The sequence below is a fragment of the Sinocyclocheilus anshuiensis genome, unplaced genomic scaffold (assembly GCF_001515605.1).
Source record: "Sinocyclocheilus anshuiensis isolate Anshui unplaced genomic scaffold, SAMN03320099.WGS_v1.1 scaffold3220, whole genome shotgun sequence".
Lineage (NCBI taxonomy): Eukaryota > Metazoa > Chordata > Actinopteri > Cypriniformes > Cyprinidae > Sinocyclocheilus > Sinocyclocheilus anshuiensis.
In genome coordinates, this window is record NW_015548710.1 from 50455 (window position 1) to 70614 (window position 20160).

The 20160-nt window shown below is 36.5% G+C and overlaps 1 protein-coding gene and 1 pseudogene across 1 annotated transcript in view; one reads left to right on the top strand and one right to left on the bottom strand.

Moving 5' to 3' along the window:
• Positions 1–1395: 1395 nt before the first annotated feature.
• Positions 1396–5566, bottom strand: LOC107656857 (procollagen C-endopeptidase enhancer 2-like; annotated as a pseudogene).
• Positions 5567–16241: 10675 nt separating this feature from the next.
• Positions 16242–20160, top strand: part of LOC107656865 (ephrin type-B receptor 3-like) — a 34442-nt gene continuing 30523 nt past the window's right edge. The window contains exon 1 of the mRNA XM_016444816.1: positions 16242–16630. Coding sequence (XP_016300302.1) covers positions 16567–16630 — 64 coding nt within the window. The 5' untranslated portion in view covers positions 16242–16566. The remainder of the gene's footprint in view (positions 16631–20160) is intronic.

A 20160-nucleotide genomic window follows, 5' to 3' on the forward strand; every position in this document is an offset into this window, starting at 1 on the left:
CGCGCTTTGATATGAAAGGATACAGGCTACAGCGCGCGCCGGCGCCTTTGTGCATGCAATTGAAGAGCACGCGCTGCGAGCACAGTACCGTTTCCGCGCTCGCTTGACTCGTGCCTGGCCAGTAGCCCCTCACTGCAGAACAAAGATCCAGGGGGGCGGTGTTGGATCCACATCTAGGGGGTGGAGATGGTAGGTTTAGGGGTGGAGATGGGTGCACTCTTAAAAATGCTGGGTTAAATACAACCCAGAGCTGGGTAAAATAGGGACAAACCCCTGGCGCTGAAGTGAAGTGGAGCTCGCGTCTGAAACGTCTCCCATTCTCGTTCTGCGACTGAATAAATGCACTTCTTGTCAAGAGAAAAAGTGACAGAAGCAGCAGTTGTGAGTGGGGTGGCCAACTAATCACAAATTATTTTATAATATCAAGTTATTATAAAGTGATACCAATAAACTACTGGTCAAACATTTGGAATAATTACAATTAATTTTGTTATTGAAGTTTTTTATGCTCTTGCTCACCAAGGCTGCATTTATTTGATTAAAAATATTTTGAAATATTTTTACAATTTAATATAACTTTTCTATTTTTATATATTTTAACATGTCATTTATTCCTGTGATGCAGAGCTAAAATTTCAGCATCACTACTCCAGTCTTCAGAAATTATTCTGACATGTTGATTTGGTTCTCAGTTATTATTGGTAATCAGTTATTAATAATAGTTCTTAATGTTACTGTTTTTTTCTGATTAATATGAAAACATCTTTAGAAAGTTCAAAGAACAGCATTTATTTTAAATAAAAATCTTTAGTAACATAAATGTCTTTACTGTCACATTTGATCAATTTAATGTGCCCTTTCCGAATAAAAGTATTAATTTATTTCTTTTTAAAAATCATACTTATCTCAAAATTTTGAATGGTGCATCACGGTTACCACAAAAATATTAAGCAGCAAAAAGTGTTTTCAACATTAATAATAATAAGAAATATTAATTTAGCACCAAATTCATCTATTAAAAGGATTTTTGAAGGATCATGTGACACTGGAGTAATGGCTGCTGAAAATTCAGCTTTGCATCACAGGAATAAATTACATGTTAAAATATGTTAAAAAATACTTGTTAAAATGACTGTACTGTATTTGTACTGTATTTACAGTATTTTTGTATTTATATCAAATAAATGCAGTCTTGGCGAGCATAAGAACATTACAAATCTCCAAATATAATTTTGATAAAGAGTAGTACAGATTTTATTAAAGAGTAGGATACTTCATAGCTAAACAAGACTAATTTGTTTAATAAGTCACGAATGTGGTGAGGGCCAATGCCTGAAGCTGAAATTTCCCAGAATTCCTGCTGTTATTTGGGTTTTCACAAATCAAACACAAATTTTAATTAAACGATGGGCACTTACCAAAGTTACTAGAGCAGTAATGGCTTTCAATTGTTCCAGTCCTTTTGCATTTTTGCTGGCAAAGACCTTCTGAATATGTAAGGGGGCTTGTTGGAAAAGAGAGTGGAAAGATTAGTTTTAATAATGACCAACTACAGTATGTCCTTATACACTAAAATGGAGTATAAAACACAGCAAAAGTCACATATATTTATTTCTGTTAAACCACTTTAGTTACAAAATAGAAGCGCATTAGTCTTCCCATGTGACCGAACTAATGCGTTCCATATGAACCAAACATAATAAATCTTCAATACATTCCAATGTCATTACCTACACACGTTTATTCCCATAATGTACAGCAGTTTTACACCGTGCCGCTACTTGCATTTTTCATTTGAAATGAACCCTTCTAGAAAGTGGGCTGTGGTCTGACCTGCGGGTGGTGTGGTGGGAGGGATAGTGCTCATGGGAATGAGAGGGACACTGGCTGTGGCCAAAGCGGTAATGGCCAATAAATCCATCCGCAGTTAGACTCAGGTCTGACAGAAACTTGATGAAGAGATGATTGCCATCAGAATAAATTGTCCTAAGAGACAAAATAAATAAATAATGTTTGAAATTACTATATCTACTTTAAAATACCGCTTCAAAATAAAGCTTTATCGACCATGTGGACACACTTTATTAATCACAATGAGGTTTTCAGGTGTACCTGAAAGAAGAAATTGCATTGACTGATTAAATGTACACTACAGTTCAAAGGTTTGCCATAATTCAAATTTGTTTTAAAAGAAGTCTCTTATGCTTACTGAGGTTGCATTTGTTTGATCAAATATAAAGTAAAACTGGGGAAAAAAATACATTAAAATTAGAAATATTTTTTTTAATTATTATTTTTTTATAATTTAAAATAAGAGTTTACTATTCTAATACATTTTAAAATGTAAATTATTCCTGTGATGCAAAGCTGAATTTTTTGCTTCATTACTCCAGTCTTCAGTGTCACATGTCCTTCAGAAATCATTCTAATATGCTTATTTGGTGCTCAGTTATTATCGGTTATTTTTGGTATTTAATATTTTGTGGAAACCATCATGCATTTTTTTCAGGATTCCTTGAATAGAAAGTTAAATTAACTTATTTTGAACTTATTATTTGAAATAGAAATCTTTTGTAACATTATAAATGTCTTTCTTTCTTTTGTTTACCCTAAACTGTTGAATGGTTGCATATCACAATATTAATAAAAAGTTATTATAATCATTTTTTTTCAAAATATTACTGTTTTTACTGTTAAAGTCTTGAAGTCTTAAACAAAGATATTTACAATGACTGCAAGAATAGGAGGCCAAATGCAATTATGTAGCATCAACCATTGAAAAATCCATATCAGACTAAATATTGGAGGTAAATGGTGTATTGGTGCATATTTTGTGATGGACTGAGGGTCTCACATGGGTGGGCTGTCTCCACAGAACTTGCCGATCTTCCGTGACTCGTTCATTTCTCCACCATTAAACACAGCCACATGGTCATAGCGGCAGTAGCTGTCTCTCTCCACATCGAACTTCTCAAACTTCAGCTCGATGATCTGAGAGAGGGAAGATTATTTGCAATTGAATTAAGATATCTATTCATACTCATCCTGTCAAGGTGCTGTTAGTGATGCATGACTTGTAATATGATCTGAAAAGCACAGAAATTATGAATTATCACCTGGTCTTGAGGAGCAACAATATGCCAGGAACACGTTACTCCTGCTGGGTAGTCTTTATCTGGCCAGTTAGGGGTTTTTATCATCCCAGAGGGTTTGTCTAAAAGACCCCCACAATACCGGTCACCTGCCATGAACAATCATTAGATCACCATTAGTCGGATGACATGGAAACAATACAAATTTGAGTCAAAACCTGCTAATGGGTAGTAATGGAGCAACAGTTTTAAAAAAGTGATTTTTTTACTATAGGCTATTATTTACAACAGGATCTGCATTTTCATGCATTTAAATAAGAGACAATAAAAACACTTTGAGCATCAAAACCACTCATTTTCTGGTAAAAAGAAAAAAGTTTGCCGACAGCTTAATGTACCATTTTTGACAAGCCTTTGAGTTAACAGTAATTTATTTAAGCTGCAAAATAATCTTCGTCCCATAAAATAAGTATAATGAACTACACAAAAAGCATTTTGAACATCTCCAGCATGTGTTATAATTACACAAAAATCAAACATTTCACCCCTCACGCATGTTATTATGTCCGTCAAAAACTTGGGCTGGCTGTCTGTCAGAGATGATAACCTACCTAATACATAACACCTAATGCATATAAATTTGTTTCTTCACTCGCTGAAATTTACAGGTGACTTTTACATCTTTATGTTCCAATAAAAGAAGATTTTTTTTACATGATTTGTTACATTTACAAGCATTTTTACATGATTTGTTACATTTAATTATCCCTTTGCAGATTTTGAGCCATTAATTTAAAATACTGAGGTCTGTAGTATTATATTTTAAAATAATTAGCAGAAATGTAAGTGTGCATTTACAGTGCACTAAACAGACTATATACCCCATTTTTCAGAGGATTTATATGACCTGATGAGCAAAATAAAACAGTAGAGTCAAGCTGAATTTAAATAACAGGGAAGGGCCACTTTCTATATTTGGATGGTAATAAGCTGGTAGTCTCGTTACCTCTTTCATTTGGGCGAATCGCTGAGTATACAGCAAGGAAACCACTCCCAGCTGTGTTGGCATCTGACACCATGACCACTTGCATCTTGTTTCCATTGGTGACCAGTGCTCCGGGTTTTGCGGTACCACAGAAGCGGCCAAGACGCTGCCCGTTGATGTGGCCATCATCGTATACATCAACAAAGTCATATCTGCAAAGACTATCACTCTCAAGATCCAGAGCTCTGAACAAGAGGGAGACAACCCTCCCTTGAGGAACCTGAAGATAGTTCATTAAGAAGAATCAACACAGAGTCTAAAAACTACCATAAAAACTTAAATAGTTACATTATATTGTGAGATCAGATTGAGAAGAGCATAGAAGGACATTTCTAAATATGTCACCCCTTAAGGCATCTTTACACAGCTGATGCCAAATTTACACTGAAAATGTGGCACAAAAAAGTGCTTTGTCTTTACACAGACTGTTTAATGCTGCTCAGAGGTGGCATAAATGAATTTACACAGATGCAAATAGAACTGTATGCTTTGATACTAGGGGCTGAGGTGGGTCAGAGCAGGCTTATTTTAGTCTGGCTTTTATGCCTTTACATTTTTTATGTATTTACATAGAATTTTGAGCAGGCACAGAGCAGCCTTAACTCTACTCTGTAAAGATGTCTTTAAGTTGCTAAAGACGTAATGCCGTAAAGTTGTAAAGACGTAATGCCTCATGAAAGCCTGACTAAATAATGCCAGCTCTGACCCACCTCAGCCCCTAATATGAAATTGTGCCACCTCTGAGCAGCTTTAAACAGTCTGTGTAAAGACACCAAAATGCCACTTCAGAAGCGCTTTTGCAGTATAAATTTGGCATTAGTCTGCAAAAATGTTATTAGGTCACAGCTAATTTAAAAAATAATAATAAATCGAATTCATTAGTAGTGCTAGTGAGTATAACTCATCCAACACATCTGTGCTACAGAGATGAATGATAGGCTACTTCAAATTATGCAACTTGTTGAAGAGTGCTGCCAGTGTGTGCTGTTACATTTATAAGCAAAAAGAATTACATTTTGCCTGGTAAACAATAAAAGAGTCAAAAAATTTTACAGAATTACATTAAAGGAGTCCAGAATATGGACCAAAACAGAGGCTTGGGGCAGTAAGCAACCACCCAGACCATTCCAGAACCGCCTAGCAACTAAAGCAATGTGATAAAAAAAACACTTGAAAAAATAATTACTAAGCTTATTTATTTGAGAGAGGGGTGAAAAGATTCATGGTGAGAAACATTTTCTTTGATAGAAAAGGCATTTAAAACTGATATCTCCCACGCATCTGTCCTTACAGTAATTCTCCACACACATTTGTTGTTGGGCGGGTAGACACCTGGATACCCCTGACTCCCAATCAGTCCTGTGTCTCCAGTAAAGTTCCCATCACATGTAAAAACTGGTCTACACCGGGGACAAATGGGAAAGCACATAGTTTAGTTTGGAACTCACCAGGACTTCACAATGCAGTGCAATTATGGGAACTATTAGTACTAGTTAATATTAATGAACAGCATCACACTTAATATGTTTCGGTTTGCTTATGAATGTGCTGTGCTTATGAATGTGCTGTTTGTTCTGCGAGAGCTGCAGGGAGCAGTTTCCCTAAAACCCTGTAAGTGAAGGCAACTCGTGTCACTCACTTTAAAAGTATTGTGGAGGTAATGAAATATTATATCTGGTGCTGTACCTTTCTTTTATTAGGAACCTAAATGCGATTAAACTCCAGAATCCGTTTAGATAATGCAAAATAGCCTATAGCAATTCAGCTTAATATCAGGGATTTAAATGTGTTTTGCGCAAAATTGTTACTTCATGTGTGTAATGCGGCTTTTCCTCCGTATACAATACTTATTTTTAAAATAATATACTTTTAGATACTTTAAAGTGGGATATCCGCTGATTTTCTTTATTTTACTTCACGCTGATGGAAGACCACTAGATGTCTACCTTGCACAAGATTTTATTAAACTTGATGCGTATTTCCTAGTGTGTTTTAATATGACCATGTAATAGTTAGGGTCATGTGATAATTATACTTTGTAAACAGCACCTCGGCTTAGACCAATAAATAGTAGCCTAAATAATATAGTGGAGACTAGTCAGAAATGAGTTTATTCAAACAATAAATGGCCCTGTTTGGGACCCCTGGCCTATATTTACATTATGTGGTGCATTTGCCCTCACTTGTTATGTGGGCAGTTTTTGATTGGTTTCTGACTGGTTATCATAAAAATGTATTGATTGTTGACGTTTGCACAACGTCTTGAGTATCATATACTATATGAAGCAAACCTAGCTTGGGTTGGAAATCTGATTACCACTGAAACTCTAAATGCAGTCAAAGGGGTCGGTTTGGATTTCTCTGATAAAAGAAAAACGAAGTAACATGAGCATGGTGTTACCAGTAGTCAGATGCAATACAACTAAATGCTATTATGTATTAATTATTAAGTCCTCCCAGAGGAAAATGTTCTAAGGTTGTTCTTTCATAGCTCGGGAGATGAGTTCTCATTCTTGTTTCATTTAGATATTAACTTTAAAACGATTTTATAAGTAATGAAAATATAAGTTAAATGAGACCATCGCTATCAAACAGTAGGAGTATAAATGTATATCTTATATAAATCTTGTCTTATCAAAGTTTGCAATGTTGGGATCTCTTCTGAAAGCCTATTAGAGTCACGTGATGTTACTGGGGTCTTTTTCTCCGAAGAAAATCCTGAGACTTCTCAGAAGTCTCCATTTGCTTTCCAATGAATCTCTTTGTCATCTAGGAAAACCTGTTATGATATTTAAAAAAAAGATCTCATTCATTATTTTTCTCTCCCATGTGCTCTATTGATTCTGAACAGATTGAATCACAAGGCACAGCGTGCATCCTTCTCGGAAAGACAACAGCCCTTATCAGAGAGCAACATGTGGGAGGAATTCTTGCTTTACTCTGAATATTACATACAGATTGGAGCAATTTCCTGCTGACCAAATGTTTGTTGATTGCCCTCTAGCATTACTTGCCCTACCGCAAAAGGAGGATAAGTGATTTTTGCGACGCACTTACAAGGCTTTATTTATAGTACTTGTCTCTGAGCCCTGGCACCGCCTTTAAATCGGCCTCTGGCACCACAGACAAGGGCTTCCATTTGGGCTGTAGCCATTCTGCGGATTAATATCAGGCTTAATGGAACGAGATGTGGCCATACAGCCAAGTCGCTGACATATAATTCATTAATGCAAACTGTTGGCCCAAGGGAACGCACTGACCCTGTAATATTTACTGAAGCTTAAATTAGCATCTAATGACTCCACTACAGGTATTACGTGCAAAGGGGAATCGTCGTCGAAACTGACAGGAATCAGAGCAGGCAGCGGGAACCTTTCGCCATGCTCTCTGAAAGAAGATCAGATTTCAGTGTTTTTCTTAAGTTTTATCCAGATGTGGGTTCACTGGCAGGCTCAAAATGGATGTCAGTCTGTCTTTATGGGAACCAATTTGCACGTAAACAATTACAGGCAAATTGAAGGAGCCCACCCCTTTGTCAAGGGGACTAGAGTTTCAAATATGCGCATGGAAGTCATGAAGACCATTACATGGTTTGTTTTTGTATGCGAGGGTCCAAATATCATATGTCGGCTTGTGCTTCTGCTGGAGTCTGTGTTAAGGGAATGCCAGTTTTTATTTCCCTGGATAGTTTGTGAGTGTGTGGCAGTCACATAGAACAGCCTCGGTAAATATACCCGTGCCCAACCCCCCGGTAAGCTGGTTTTCATTCACACTGTTATCTGAACCCACTCCCAAAAGACACACAGTCAAGTGATGCCAGACCCTGCTTAGTGTTTGATCTACAGCTTTAATTGATTGAAAACAATGATGGTGCCTTTGAGGGCGGCTCGCAAAGGCAGCGTTAGAATAGGTTCAAGGATAGAAGGAGACACGGATTTGGATCATTTAGTATTTATACCAGCTGTTGCCAATTCGGTGAAAAACTCTCAAAACAATGCAGTCTCACACTGAATAAATAACAAATGGGAACACAGAAGGCAAGAAAACTGATCAGCAACACTGAATCACATCTTAAGTTTAGCACCAACCGTGATGTCAGTTATTGAGTTGCACCTGTTCAGTACTGGGATTTAGTTTAATAAACTGACTGTATGTTTAAATAAAAAATAGAAAAAGGGAAGGGCTTGTGCCAGTTTCTAGTGCTTGGGGATTTGGTTATAATGAAATCTTTTGTAAAAATCATTTTTTGGGTGATATTAAAATTAAAAAAGGCAGCTGTGAAGAATGGAAAAAAGGAAATCTTTCAGCATTGCATTAGGAAAAATGCTCAAAGGAAAAGGCTGTCTCAGTACTTACTGTTTATAGAAAAACAACAGAAATAAAAAGCGAATCAGTCTTAGGGACAATTATTAGTTCAGAAAGATATTGGTTGGTTAATTTATAATGTTGTTATTCGACAATACAGAGAAACTTTTTACTCAGCTGGAACAATAAATCAAATCTATCAAAAATGAAGCAATTGGTTTAGTGCCACGTGAAATTCGATCATCTCAATAAGCATGAAACTGCTTTTAAATGTCAGTAGAGATTCATTTGCTTCCATTTTAGTAATTGGTCTAGTACAATGAGTACATTATTTATTTTGCAGTGTCTCTACCATTCAAAAGTTTGGGGTCAGTAAGCTTCTTTTTTTTTAAAGAAATTAATGTTATTCATTAAGGATGCATTAAATTGATCAAATGTGACAGTAAAGACTATTACAATGATACACTTGCATTGGATAAAATTAGTGTCTATGTCTAATAATCATCATCCAAGAAAATGTTGCAACATGCTTTTTCAGTTAGATGAAGTAGCTAGAAAAATATAGGTTTCCTGTATTAGAGTTTTGCTGTATTTTTATTGTTTTTTCTAGTGCCTGGGAGGCTCAAGGTGCAGGTGATATAAGAGCATTTACAGCTATTCGTAATCAACAATTGAGAGAGAAGGCACGTGATGCATGGTATACATCAGTTTTAGAAAATAATTTAAATATATATTCACAATACAAATCTTTGTTAGTACAAGAGAGCTACATTGTGTCTGTATATAACATGCAACTGGTACGATCATTGATCCTTTATAGATGTTCAAGTCATCATAGAAACAGGCAGATGGAGTAATACACCAGTGTCAGAGAGAATCTGTCATTTTTGTTAAGTTAACGTCGAATATTTCTATGACAGAAGATGAGAAGCATTTCTTGTATGATTGCTCTTTGTATGTGGATTTGCGTACGAAATATTTAGGTGATCTTGTTCTTGTTGGTGATGTCTGTATTGATGTGTCAAGTGTTTGTGATTTGAAGTACACTGTAAAAAAAATCCGTAACATTTACGGTAAAAAACCGGCAGCTGTGGTTGCCGGAATTTTACCATAAAAAATACGGTAGCAACCTTTTAAGGTTAAATTCACGGTCATTTTTTACAGTGTATGCGTGGAGATATGCATTGTATATATACCATGGAATAAAGAAAAGAATATCTGCCATGTTACTGTGATCTTGTGGAACTATGGGCAGAGAGGCCATGTATTCCTGAAAATAAAATTTAACTTGAACGTACAATGATACAAAAAAATTATATTTCAAATAAATGCTGTTTTTTTTTTACTTTCTGTTCATCAGAGAATCCTAAAAAAATATATGAAGGTTTCCACAGAAATATTAAGCAGCAAAACACCAAATTAACATGAATTATTTCTGAAAGATTATGTGACACTGAAGACTGGAGTAATGATGCTGTAAATTCAGCTTTGCCATCACAGGAATAAATTACGTTCTAAAATATATTAAAATAAAAGACAGATATTTTCAGTTGCAATAATATTTCACAAAATTACTGTTTTATTGTTTTATAAACCAATAAATGCAGCCTTGCTGACTTTCTTTCAACAACATTAAAAATCATACACTGCCCCCAAACATTTGAATGGTAATGTCTCTCCAGATGTTTTATTTTCAGTCACCCTATACTGGAGTTTTAGACAAACCCTGATTATTCACCAAAAAATCCTGCAAATTTAATTTAAATGTAAAGACTGCTGTGAGAAGCCACAGGGATCACAAAACTCAAACCGTAATCCCACTTGAACTAAGCGAAACTTCATTCAAATTCCCACACAGGGTAGATTAGTGGAAATACAGTGTAAAAACTGTTAAAACCCAAACATAATTTCCTCTCCACAAGGACCTACTTAATCAATGCTACGGACAAGTGCAGACAGGGGGAACACTCTCCAAATGGAAAGTGAATTCTGAGTCAGCCCACTAGAGATTAAAAACGGGCAGCAAATGAATAATGGAGGAAGACCATGAAGCAAAAACAGCACGAAAAAATGTGCTGATCATCAATATTCCTTATTGAGATTGTCTCCCAATGAAAAACTACAGAAATCCTAATGGAAAATGTGTTCGCTTCATTTTTGTTGTCTAGTTAAGGAATCCGTTCCTACGGTAGAAAACTGGACGATAAAGAGATTCACATAATCTTCCTTGGACTCATTTGGATAAAGTGTCTCAAAGTAAAAGTGCTGATATAAGACATCCGCCAAATCTCATTCCACAGTAGAGGACCAAAACTAATCCAAAATCACCACCCCTGCCTTGAAACCTGACAACTGTTTACTGGTGTGTGGCTCTCATGACAGTCGTCGAAGCCCAGATGACAGAGGCTGCTCAAAACCGCAGAAAAGCGTGACTGAATATTTGTTTAATGAATGTAAAAGACTTGAAACCTACTCAATGGCTTCCCAGTGATTAATCTAACTCATCCAGTCATGCAAATTTGCATATTCTAATGAATTTAGTAATACTGCTTTGCAAGTAAGACCCATGAATGGAACACAGCCTTCACTAGTAGGTGAAACAGTATGTGAATGTCTGTATGTAGTATGTAGTATGTCTGAATTTATGGATTTCATATATCAGTAGGCGAAAAAGTACCTAGATGAGACTTTGACATGTACATCTGATGGACATTTTACCATCCCATGTGGCATGAGTTGTGAATGGCAGCGGGAAGCAACACAACTGACACCGTAAGTCACATGACCATGACAATAAGCCTTTTCAACCCCATCACATGATTAAAGGGGTCATATGATGTTGCTAAAAAGAACATTATTTTGTGTATTTGATATAATGAAATGTGTTTATGTGGTTTAAGGTTCAAAAAACATTATTTTCCACATACTGTACATTATTGTTTCTCCTCTATGCCCCGCCTTTCTGAAACGCGTACAACAAGCGTTACTCTACACTGCTCAAAACTTGCATTTCAATCGTCAGTGGCAAATCCTTTAAATATAAAAAACGTACTTACAGTCTGAGTCAGAACAGCCGGCATTGTAGTCTACTCTTCCAGAATCAGGAAACAGTCCTCCATGAAATGTGCTGCGCACATCTGAAAATGTGTGTGTGAAAAAATACTATTATTTTAAACTTTTTGTCTGTTTAATGTTGCAATGGTTGTCTTGGGCTTATACTGATATCTAGTGGTTTGGATAATGGTCATGTGATTTCAACATGGTGGACCCCAGGAGGCAATAAAGCAGCTTTTATTGGTCTACTGATGTGAATGGAATTATCTAAAGTTAGTGGACATTATTTTAAACACTTTAATTAATTGTGCCAAGCGATTAGTCAACAGAAGAGACAGACGGCTGCACACGCGGAAGCGTTCAGACCTTCTCGTTTTAAGACCAACGAGTGTAAAGACCTGCGACTTTACCTGCGCGACTTCACCGAGCAACGAAATCGCCTAGCCACTTAAGTATAATTTTTATCTTCCCTGTACACACTCTCCTTTTCTGTCCTCTCTTTTCCACCTCTATCATGTGTTTCCAACACATTCCGGTTGTCTCTCGACAACGCTCGCAGACACAGCCACAGGCTCAGCACCCGCCTACTTCCACTCACTACTACGAATCTACATCCCCTCCAGAAGTCTGAGATCCGCTAGTGAGCGACGCCTCGTGGTACCATCACAGAGAGGCTCAAAATCACTTTCCAGAACATTCTCGTTCACCATTCCTGGCTGGTGGAACGATCTTCCCACCCCTATCCGGAATGCTGAATCCCTGACAATTTTCAAGCGACAGCTGAAAACTCATCTCTTTCGAAGCTACTTGACTTCATCATCATCATCATAAAAAAAATAAAATTCTCTCTCTTTATTTATTCCTTCTCTTTCTAGCTTGTACTTATTTGAACAATGTCTAGAAACTTGGTATTACAAGCACTTCTTGTATCTGTTTGCCTCTTTAAGAAGAATCGCTTTATGTATCCCCCAATTGTAAGTCGCTTTGGATAAAAGCATCTGCAAAATGACTAAATGTAAATGTAAATGTAAATTGTAATGATTTTTAATGTCATTTTTTACGGAATCAAAAAATACTGAGTGCACCTTTTAAAAATATGAAAGAGTAGAAAAGCAACAAAAATACCCTGAATGTCTGAGCTTGATTTCATATTTTCAAAGGTGCACTTAGTATTTTTGCCTCCTTAAAAAATACATAAAAAATAATTAAAATTAATTAAACTGTTTAAACTCAAACAGTAGAGCATTTGAATGCATGAACTGATAAAAAAAAATGAAAACTATCCATAAGTGTTACCCTGAAACTTTGACAAGGATAAAGCTGTTCAAATTAGTGTATATAATGGAAAAAAAATATTGAGGATTGAGGTCAGGGCATTCTAAAATCTCTCTAAACCTGTCATTTGCTGCACCCAGTGTTGGGAATGTTACTTTGGAAAAGTAATAGGTTACAGATACAAGTTACCCTGTTAAAATGTAATAAGTAGTGTAACTATTTCAATTACTTTATTATAGTAATGTAACTGATTACATTTGATTACTGTCTACATTTCTAATGAATGTTTTCAACTCTTAATCATTTTCAAACACTTAAACCAGGCAGGGTTAACCTTAGTAGTACTCAACACTGATTACTGTCAGACAAAATCCTTCATCACTTGAATTAAGATTATAATACTTTAATTTTAAAGCACAGCCACCAGAAAAACTTTAGCACTTTTTTTTTTTTTACTTTGAGATAGTTCTGAGGTTAAATACTGATTTTAAATCATAACAATATATAGTTTAATAGCTATGATACTGTTTTTGAAATCAAATCTTTGCATATTTATGACAGGAATCACTGGCATCTAACAATGCCTTGGAAAAAAGTGTATCTTAAAATATATAGCATACACATAAACCCAAATAGGAAACAAAACAGTTCTTGAATAAGCATGTGTCCTATTCTGTGTCCTAAATTCCTGAAACATTGTTTACACATTTTTCTCAGTAACTGTAACAGATTACAGTTACATTTATTTTGTAATTGCATTACATAATTCCCTTACATGTAACTAGTTACTCTCCAACACTGGCTGCACCCATGTGTTGCATGTCAACGTTTGGCTCTTGTCATTGCCTAGCCCTTAAATCATAATTGAGATCAGTGAGGCCTTGATGATCTTCACAAAGAAAGAAAAACAAAGTGTGTGATTAGGTGAATGGAGAGGAGGTCACAGCTATGGTCGGTAGCTTCTGTAATTATCAAATGCTTAAACGACTGAATAAATAGCCATTATCTGGTCATAGTTTGCCAAGTCCAGAGCTGAAGAGAAGAGAGTAGTGACCTTTCTGATTGCATTTACCAGCTCTACTCTTGGTTTCTGAGAAAGCTCAATATTCCTGTGATTCGCAGGCTCAGCAGTGACAAACTGAAAGCTGTTTTCATCACCAGTCTATTGCACCTGTGCGGCCAGAGTGGCTCTATATTTCAGCAGTGTCTTGAAAGCGAGCCACACAGGGAGAGTGCTTTATCCACCTCTGTCAGCTTACTGTATTGACTCGGCGCCTGGCCCTCCGGCATCCTCCCTCTGTTCTCCTTCATCTTTCTCTCTTCCTCCTGTCTTCTGTTTCTCAGCCAACCTTTGCCAGTGGCTAACTGTCCAAACTAAAAAAACAAGCTCCTGTTGACATCCGCTGCTTGAAACTGATGTGAGGATGGCCAAGGATTTGAAGTCTTGCGTGTATTACAAGGGTTGAATTTATGTTGTACACTGTTTGATACTTTGATCAATGTCTTTCAGCATCTGCTGGTGAAATCACAACTATATCAGATGATCAAACATTACCAAATCCCTGAGATTTGAGCATTCTCGGAACCAGGTAATATTTGCATCATCAAAGATTGTCTTACCCAAAGATCGAAGCTGTTTCCCTCATGAGTCTGAGTTGCGTTCTGTTTACTGCAAATCTTTGAATGATCTCCCTTAAATTCCCAAGTTCCGTGATGCAATGATTAAGATAAAATGCTGTAGTTCTTCTGCTGAGTTTCATTTCAGTGTATGAATCATATATTTTCCCAGAGATTATATCATGTTCTTTGTGGTTGTGATTACTTCAGACTGAAGTAATCACAGCACTCCTCAGCAAGGTGAGGTGTTAAGACCAAACAAAGGATTTTGCAAAAAAAATAAATAAATAAAAAGGTGGGTTGGAATTGGAATGCATTCTGAACGTGTGTCAGGATCATGGACTGTCTGTGTCATGTTTTGCCCCTGTTTCTGTTATTTGGTCATGTTACTGTCCTAGTTTTGTTAATTAGTTTGATTAGTCATCCCATACACCTGTGTTTCCCCAATCTTCCCCTGTATTTAAGTCCTAGTCTGTGCAGTCTGTCTCTGTCGGTTCTACTTGTTATGTTCATGTGTTTTCTGCTGTTCCCAGCGTTGGATGTACCCTGTGTTTCTTGGATTAAAGACTGTTTCGTTTATTCCTCATCTGCATCGTTCCTCGCCGTCACAGATTGTGACCAGAGTGTCTCTTAAAGAAAGTTATTTTATTAGCAGCAACAAGCAAATCAAAAGTGTGAACTCTCATTTAACACTTTTATAGATAATTCCACAATTAAATGTTCAAATTAATCAACATTTATTTAATCATTAAATAAAATGACAGCAACTGGAAGAAGCAGACACATAATGGAGTGCTGTTCATTAGGCAATATTTTCTCCAAGACACAATTAACCAAAGTCAAAATCTAAACAAAACATATAGTACATCTAAAAAGCTTTTTAGCTTTCTCTACATCGTTGTGATTACTTGAAATATAATTCATGACAAATTATACATTGTTGTATGGTAAATTATACATAGAACAATTGTTGCAATGTTATATGCACTTGTTTATTGTTGCAATCTTTGTTGTCTAAAATTGGCTTATTACCATCACAAAATGCTTTTTACTAGTCAGTCCTACTGTTGTTTAATCAAATTTAATTGTTACTTGATGAGTGTTAATTGGTATTTATAACACACTTCAAAATTAGTGATTAAACTTTCACAACAACATGTAAGTAATGAAACACACTGTGTGTTGATAGTGTAGTTCAAGGAATATGTTTCTCTGTCTATATTTCTCTTTTCAAATTGGGACAAGATTGTTCATGTGAAGCCAAATAAATACGTTAGATCAAAATTAAGTCATGGTAACCAGACTGAATTTGAATTATGTATAATAAAAACTGTTGTGTAATAAGTACCAGATTACATTTCTGAAGTAATATTCAGCACTGTGCATGATATCATTCATGTACAGCGTTGAAGATTGTTTACATTATCCCATAACCTTCATGTCAACATGTAGCCCATTATTTAATCAGCAGAAAGCTGGATGATGATTTTATTATTGGTGTTGGTTGACTGTTACACAAATATCCTAGTGGTGGCCATTTGCCAAGTCACTCCCTTCATAACTACAGTACACCAATTCCTGCAGTAAACAAACGGTGAGTGGCGCTGTGCATCAAAAAATATCCATACATTAGCAATTCACCACAACTCAGCTTCTGTGGATTCTTATGCTGTTTTGCCGTATAGTGGCATATACATTAAAAGAGTTACACATCGATTTAACACTTCTCTAAAACAAATAATGAAATGCATAAATAAACGAACAAGGGGGAGTACTTGGTCTGTAAGTTATCAGCGGTATCCCGCAGGGTTTTGCCTTGAGACCAATAGAGCTTTCGCCCCCCATCCTTTCTCGCAACTGACACTCCTCCGTGCAGTCGCAGAGAATCAACAGCTTCTTTCACACTGAGGATGAGGATGATGCCACACATGTAGAAGATGATGATAGACCGCGCTCACGAAAGAGACCGTCCGTGGATTCCATAGTGCGAACAGTTGTGAATGAAAGACGTGAAGACAACCACAGCAAGAGGAGCTGTGCATTTTTTTTTTTTCCCCAGCTTGAAATTTCTCAAGGCGTGAATTCGTTCCTCCAGTCCATGAATGCTGAGATTTAACGAGACTTTCTGTCCCGGTGATATATAGACAAAAAGCTATTCATGTTGCAACCTCAAGCTTCATGATAATGGATTATTCGCTGTTATTATACAGCCTTTGGGTACCCGTTATTCTCGCTGTTGAGGGTACGTATAAAAGCTCTTTGTTACGGAGCTACTCGGTATCCAAGCTGCTGTTATATGGTCATCAGTTGGCTATTCTTTTATGAATTCCAACAGAATGTGTAAAAACTAAAAAATATGTACTTAAAGCTTGTGATTTACAGACAGCGCGGACTGTTCTGGCTCGAAAACTTCGCGTTTGACAAAAACTTAAATAGCCTAGTCTTGGTGCGATTATGCCTTTTATTCATCGGGCAGTGATGCAGATGATATGCAAATGGCTGCAAATGTACAATATTTTATGGCGTTGAAAGTGAATAAATTAAAAGAGAGATTACGTCCGTTGGCGTTTAGGTGTAGCCTTTACTGGATGACTGTCTGATTTTCACATCATTACCAGGGCTTAATGTGTCCGTTTCTGAATCATCATTGCATTTCTTTGCCGTTATTCTGACTAATTCTAGTTTCTGAAGGTCTTTTTTTTTTTGAGAAATGTCTTATTCTGTGCGTGGAAGCTTTACACAGACCAGTGATGTGTTTGTGTTATGGTATGTCCATGTACTGATACAGACGATGCTGTTTGTCCACATGCTCCGTGGCTTCGTTATTATAACAAACTGTAAAACCGGTGACTAATCAAAATCTAATAGTTATTGTTGTGTTGAATGGTGAATATGTTGTTATACATCCAAAAATCTCTTTAATTTGCTTGGAAGTGTAGAGTCTTGTGAGGTTATAATGACAGTGTTCTGCTTTGATCGTTACTGTATTAAAAATCAGATGTAGTTGTTAGATTTTCAGATGTGCTTTGTGCTGCTTGCGACACATGGTTTAGGACTGCTGAAAGCCCCCTGTTGCTCTGGTGTGACACATTTCACCCTAAAGGCTTTTAAGTCACCCAGATAGTGATGATAGCAGCATCACTTCAGTGTAATTGCCACACATGTTAATTGGCTTGCATGATCACAGCTGTTCAAAGGTGAGAAAACGGAATCGCTTCAAAGTAACAATGCATTTTGAAATGAAATCCAAGTCAGTTTTTGAAAACAGTGGTCAGGTGAAACGTGTCAATATTGAGCCTAGGTGTGGTTTCGGAAAAGATACCTTTGAGGTTTGTTGACTTCACACTGTCGAGAACTCTAATGAATAGGTTAGTGTCCCCATCATATTTTCTAGCCCTCACAAATGTAATTTACAAATGAAAATATATATTTGTACATCTGTAAAATCTGTTGTTTGCATATTTAACAAAATGCATACTGTTAGCATATTAGCAATCAGTCTCTCTTTCTTCTTGTAATTTAATGTTTGAGAATTATTAATTTCATATTCAAAACTAATTGCTGCTCAGCAAAAACAAGATTGGTTCCTTGTTACAAAATTACAGTCTCAAGGCAGGATTTTGTTTGGTATTTTTAGTACAGATACGTGCATAGCTGACTTCATTATGTACCTCGGTCATGTCCCTTAACTAATAATTATCCATAATCCTTAACTACAGTGGAGCCAGATACTCCTTCACCTTGGCCATTATTCGATTCTTCATCAGTTTCAGTGTGAGGATCTTAATCGATTGTGTGTGTGTGTGTGTGTGTGTGTGTGTGTGTGTGTGTGTGTGTGTGAGAGAGAGAGAGAGAGAGAGAGAGTTGCTGTTTGACTCATAGGCCTAGTTTCCGAGCAGGTTTATGAACAGACTACATTAGTTACACTTCCAATGGAGGTCAAGTGGGCCTAGCACCTCTTGACAAGAGGGAAAGTGTAAAGCTGCATCCAGGGTCCCCTGTGTCAAGTCAGTCCATCTGTCAGAAGCCTTCTGGGAACTATGGTGTCTAAATATAAAACAAACCTTACGCGATTTGGCCCTGTTAGTGGTTATCATTACTGTGGTTTAAAAAAGGGTGAGTTTTTGTTATTACAGTTTCATTACAAGATAATAACACTTTCTTACGTTTACATGCACAGTCGTTGAGCTACAGTTTTATTTATTTATTTTTTGCATTCCACTGCGCCACTTTTCCATTGTTTTTCATAGCAATGGTAACATGCACTAGACAGACATGTTTTACCTCTGTGTATTGCATCATTTGCAGAGTCTCGCATGGCATGAAAAAATTAATCTATATACCTTGCTTTTTTTCATTCCGCTACACTGTGTCTCACGCTGTTAAATACAAAAACATTTTTTTGCGTGTATGGCCCCTGGTTCTGTGATTTCAAGTGCATATGACACAATGTATATACGAATAATCGATACAGACTAGTTGCATACCATGCCTGTGTTGCATCCATTGCACATCACTACTGTAAACATACAAAGCGAGTCCAGTTGCAGTCAGATTAATGCGTACACATTCTGGATAAAGCCATGCTACAATCGCATAAATAGTACTAGCCCCTACAGAATTTGCATGTGTAAATCTTTTGTCCTAATTTGAAATTCCAAATCATGTGAATTCATGTTGAAATGACTGGATTTTGAAATGATGTGAAAAATCGCTGAACAATGATAAATGTGACCACACCTTTAGTCCAATTTTGCAAAAACGGAATTTGTATGATTTCATTTGGACTAAAGGCCCATTCATATCAAAAACAAAAACTATAAAGGTGACTGTAACATTAACTATATATTCGCCATATCAACGCACAATAATGCTCTGTTTATTCTAATGGCACACTTCAATTATGTCGTCTGCCAATTGAAATGCTCAAGCTCTTTAAAGTCGGGTGAATTCTGTTTGTCTATTCATGTTTTATTATTCATCAACTAGAAAAAAAATCATGTTTCAAACAATATTGTGTCATTACCATTGTGGTGTGAACTTCCTATTCTCGTAGAATTAGAGTGATTATTAAAACTTTATAGTGTTAGTTATCGTTATAGTTGGTGAGAACGTTCCTTAAAGCATTTCCATGACTATTGCTTTAGTCCGACTGAAATCAAATTTTGCATGTTAACATGCTTATCGTAATTAAACAAATACGCACTATTCTTATTTTACTCCTTATAACTGCCTCTAAATGTTGTTTGTTTTTCTTTATTGTCTTACATTCCGATAATCTAGTGGAGTAACAAAAGATTTCAAAGAATAATGAGGCGTTTTGTACATCTGCTGACTGTACAAAACAAAGTTTCAAAGAACATCCTGTACACTCATTTGTGTGAAATAGACTGCGATGAGCTGCTATGTGTAAAAATAAGTATCATAACATTGTTTTCCACAATGCGGCCAAATGCACAGATGCAAAGGGCTTAAAGACTGAATGCGGTCATAAGGAATTGATCAAAGCATCAAAATAACTTCCCTTCAATTTTATGAATATTTCACACAACGAGATGCCCTTACGGCTATTTGATCACACAATTAACTCTCTCTGTGATTTACAGTGCTATAAAAGCAAGGTGTACAATCCACATAAACGGCATGTGTACGTTTGCCATATGTGCATTTGCCGGGGCCTTAATCAGCTAAGTTGATGTTCTGCTCTAAAGATTCCACTGATTTTCGCGCAGATGTGTGCATGTCACTTTAATTTGAAGCGAGCACTCGGCT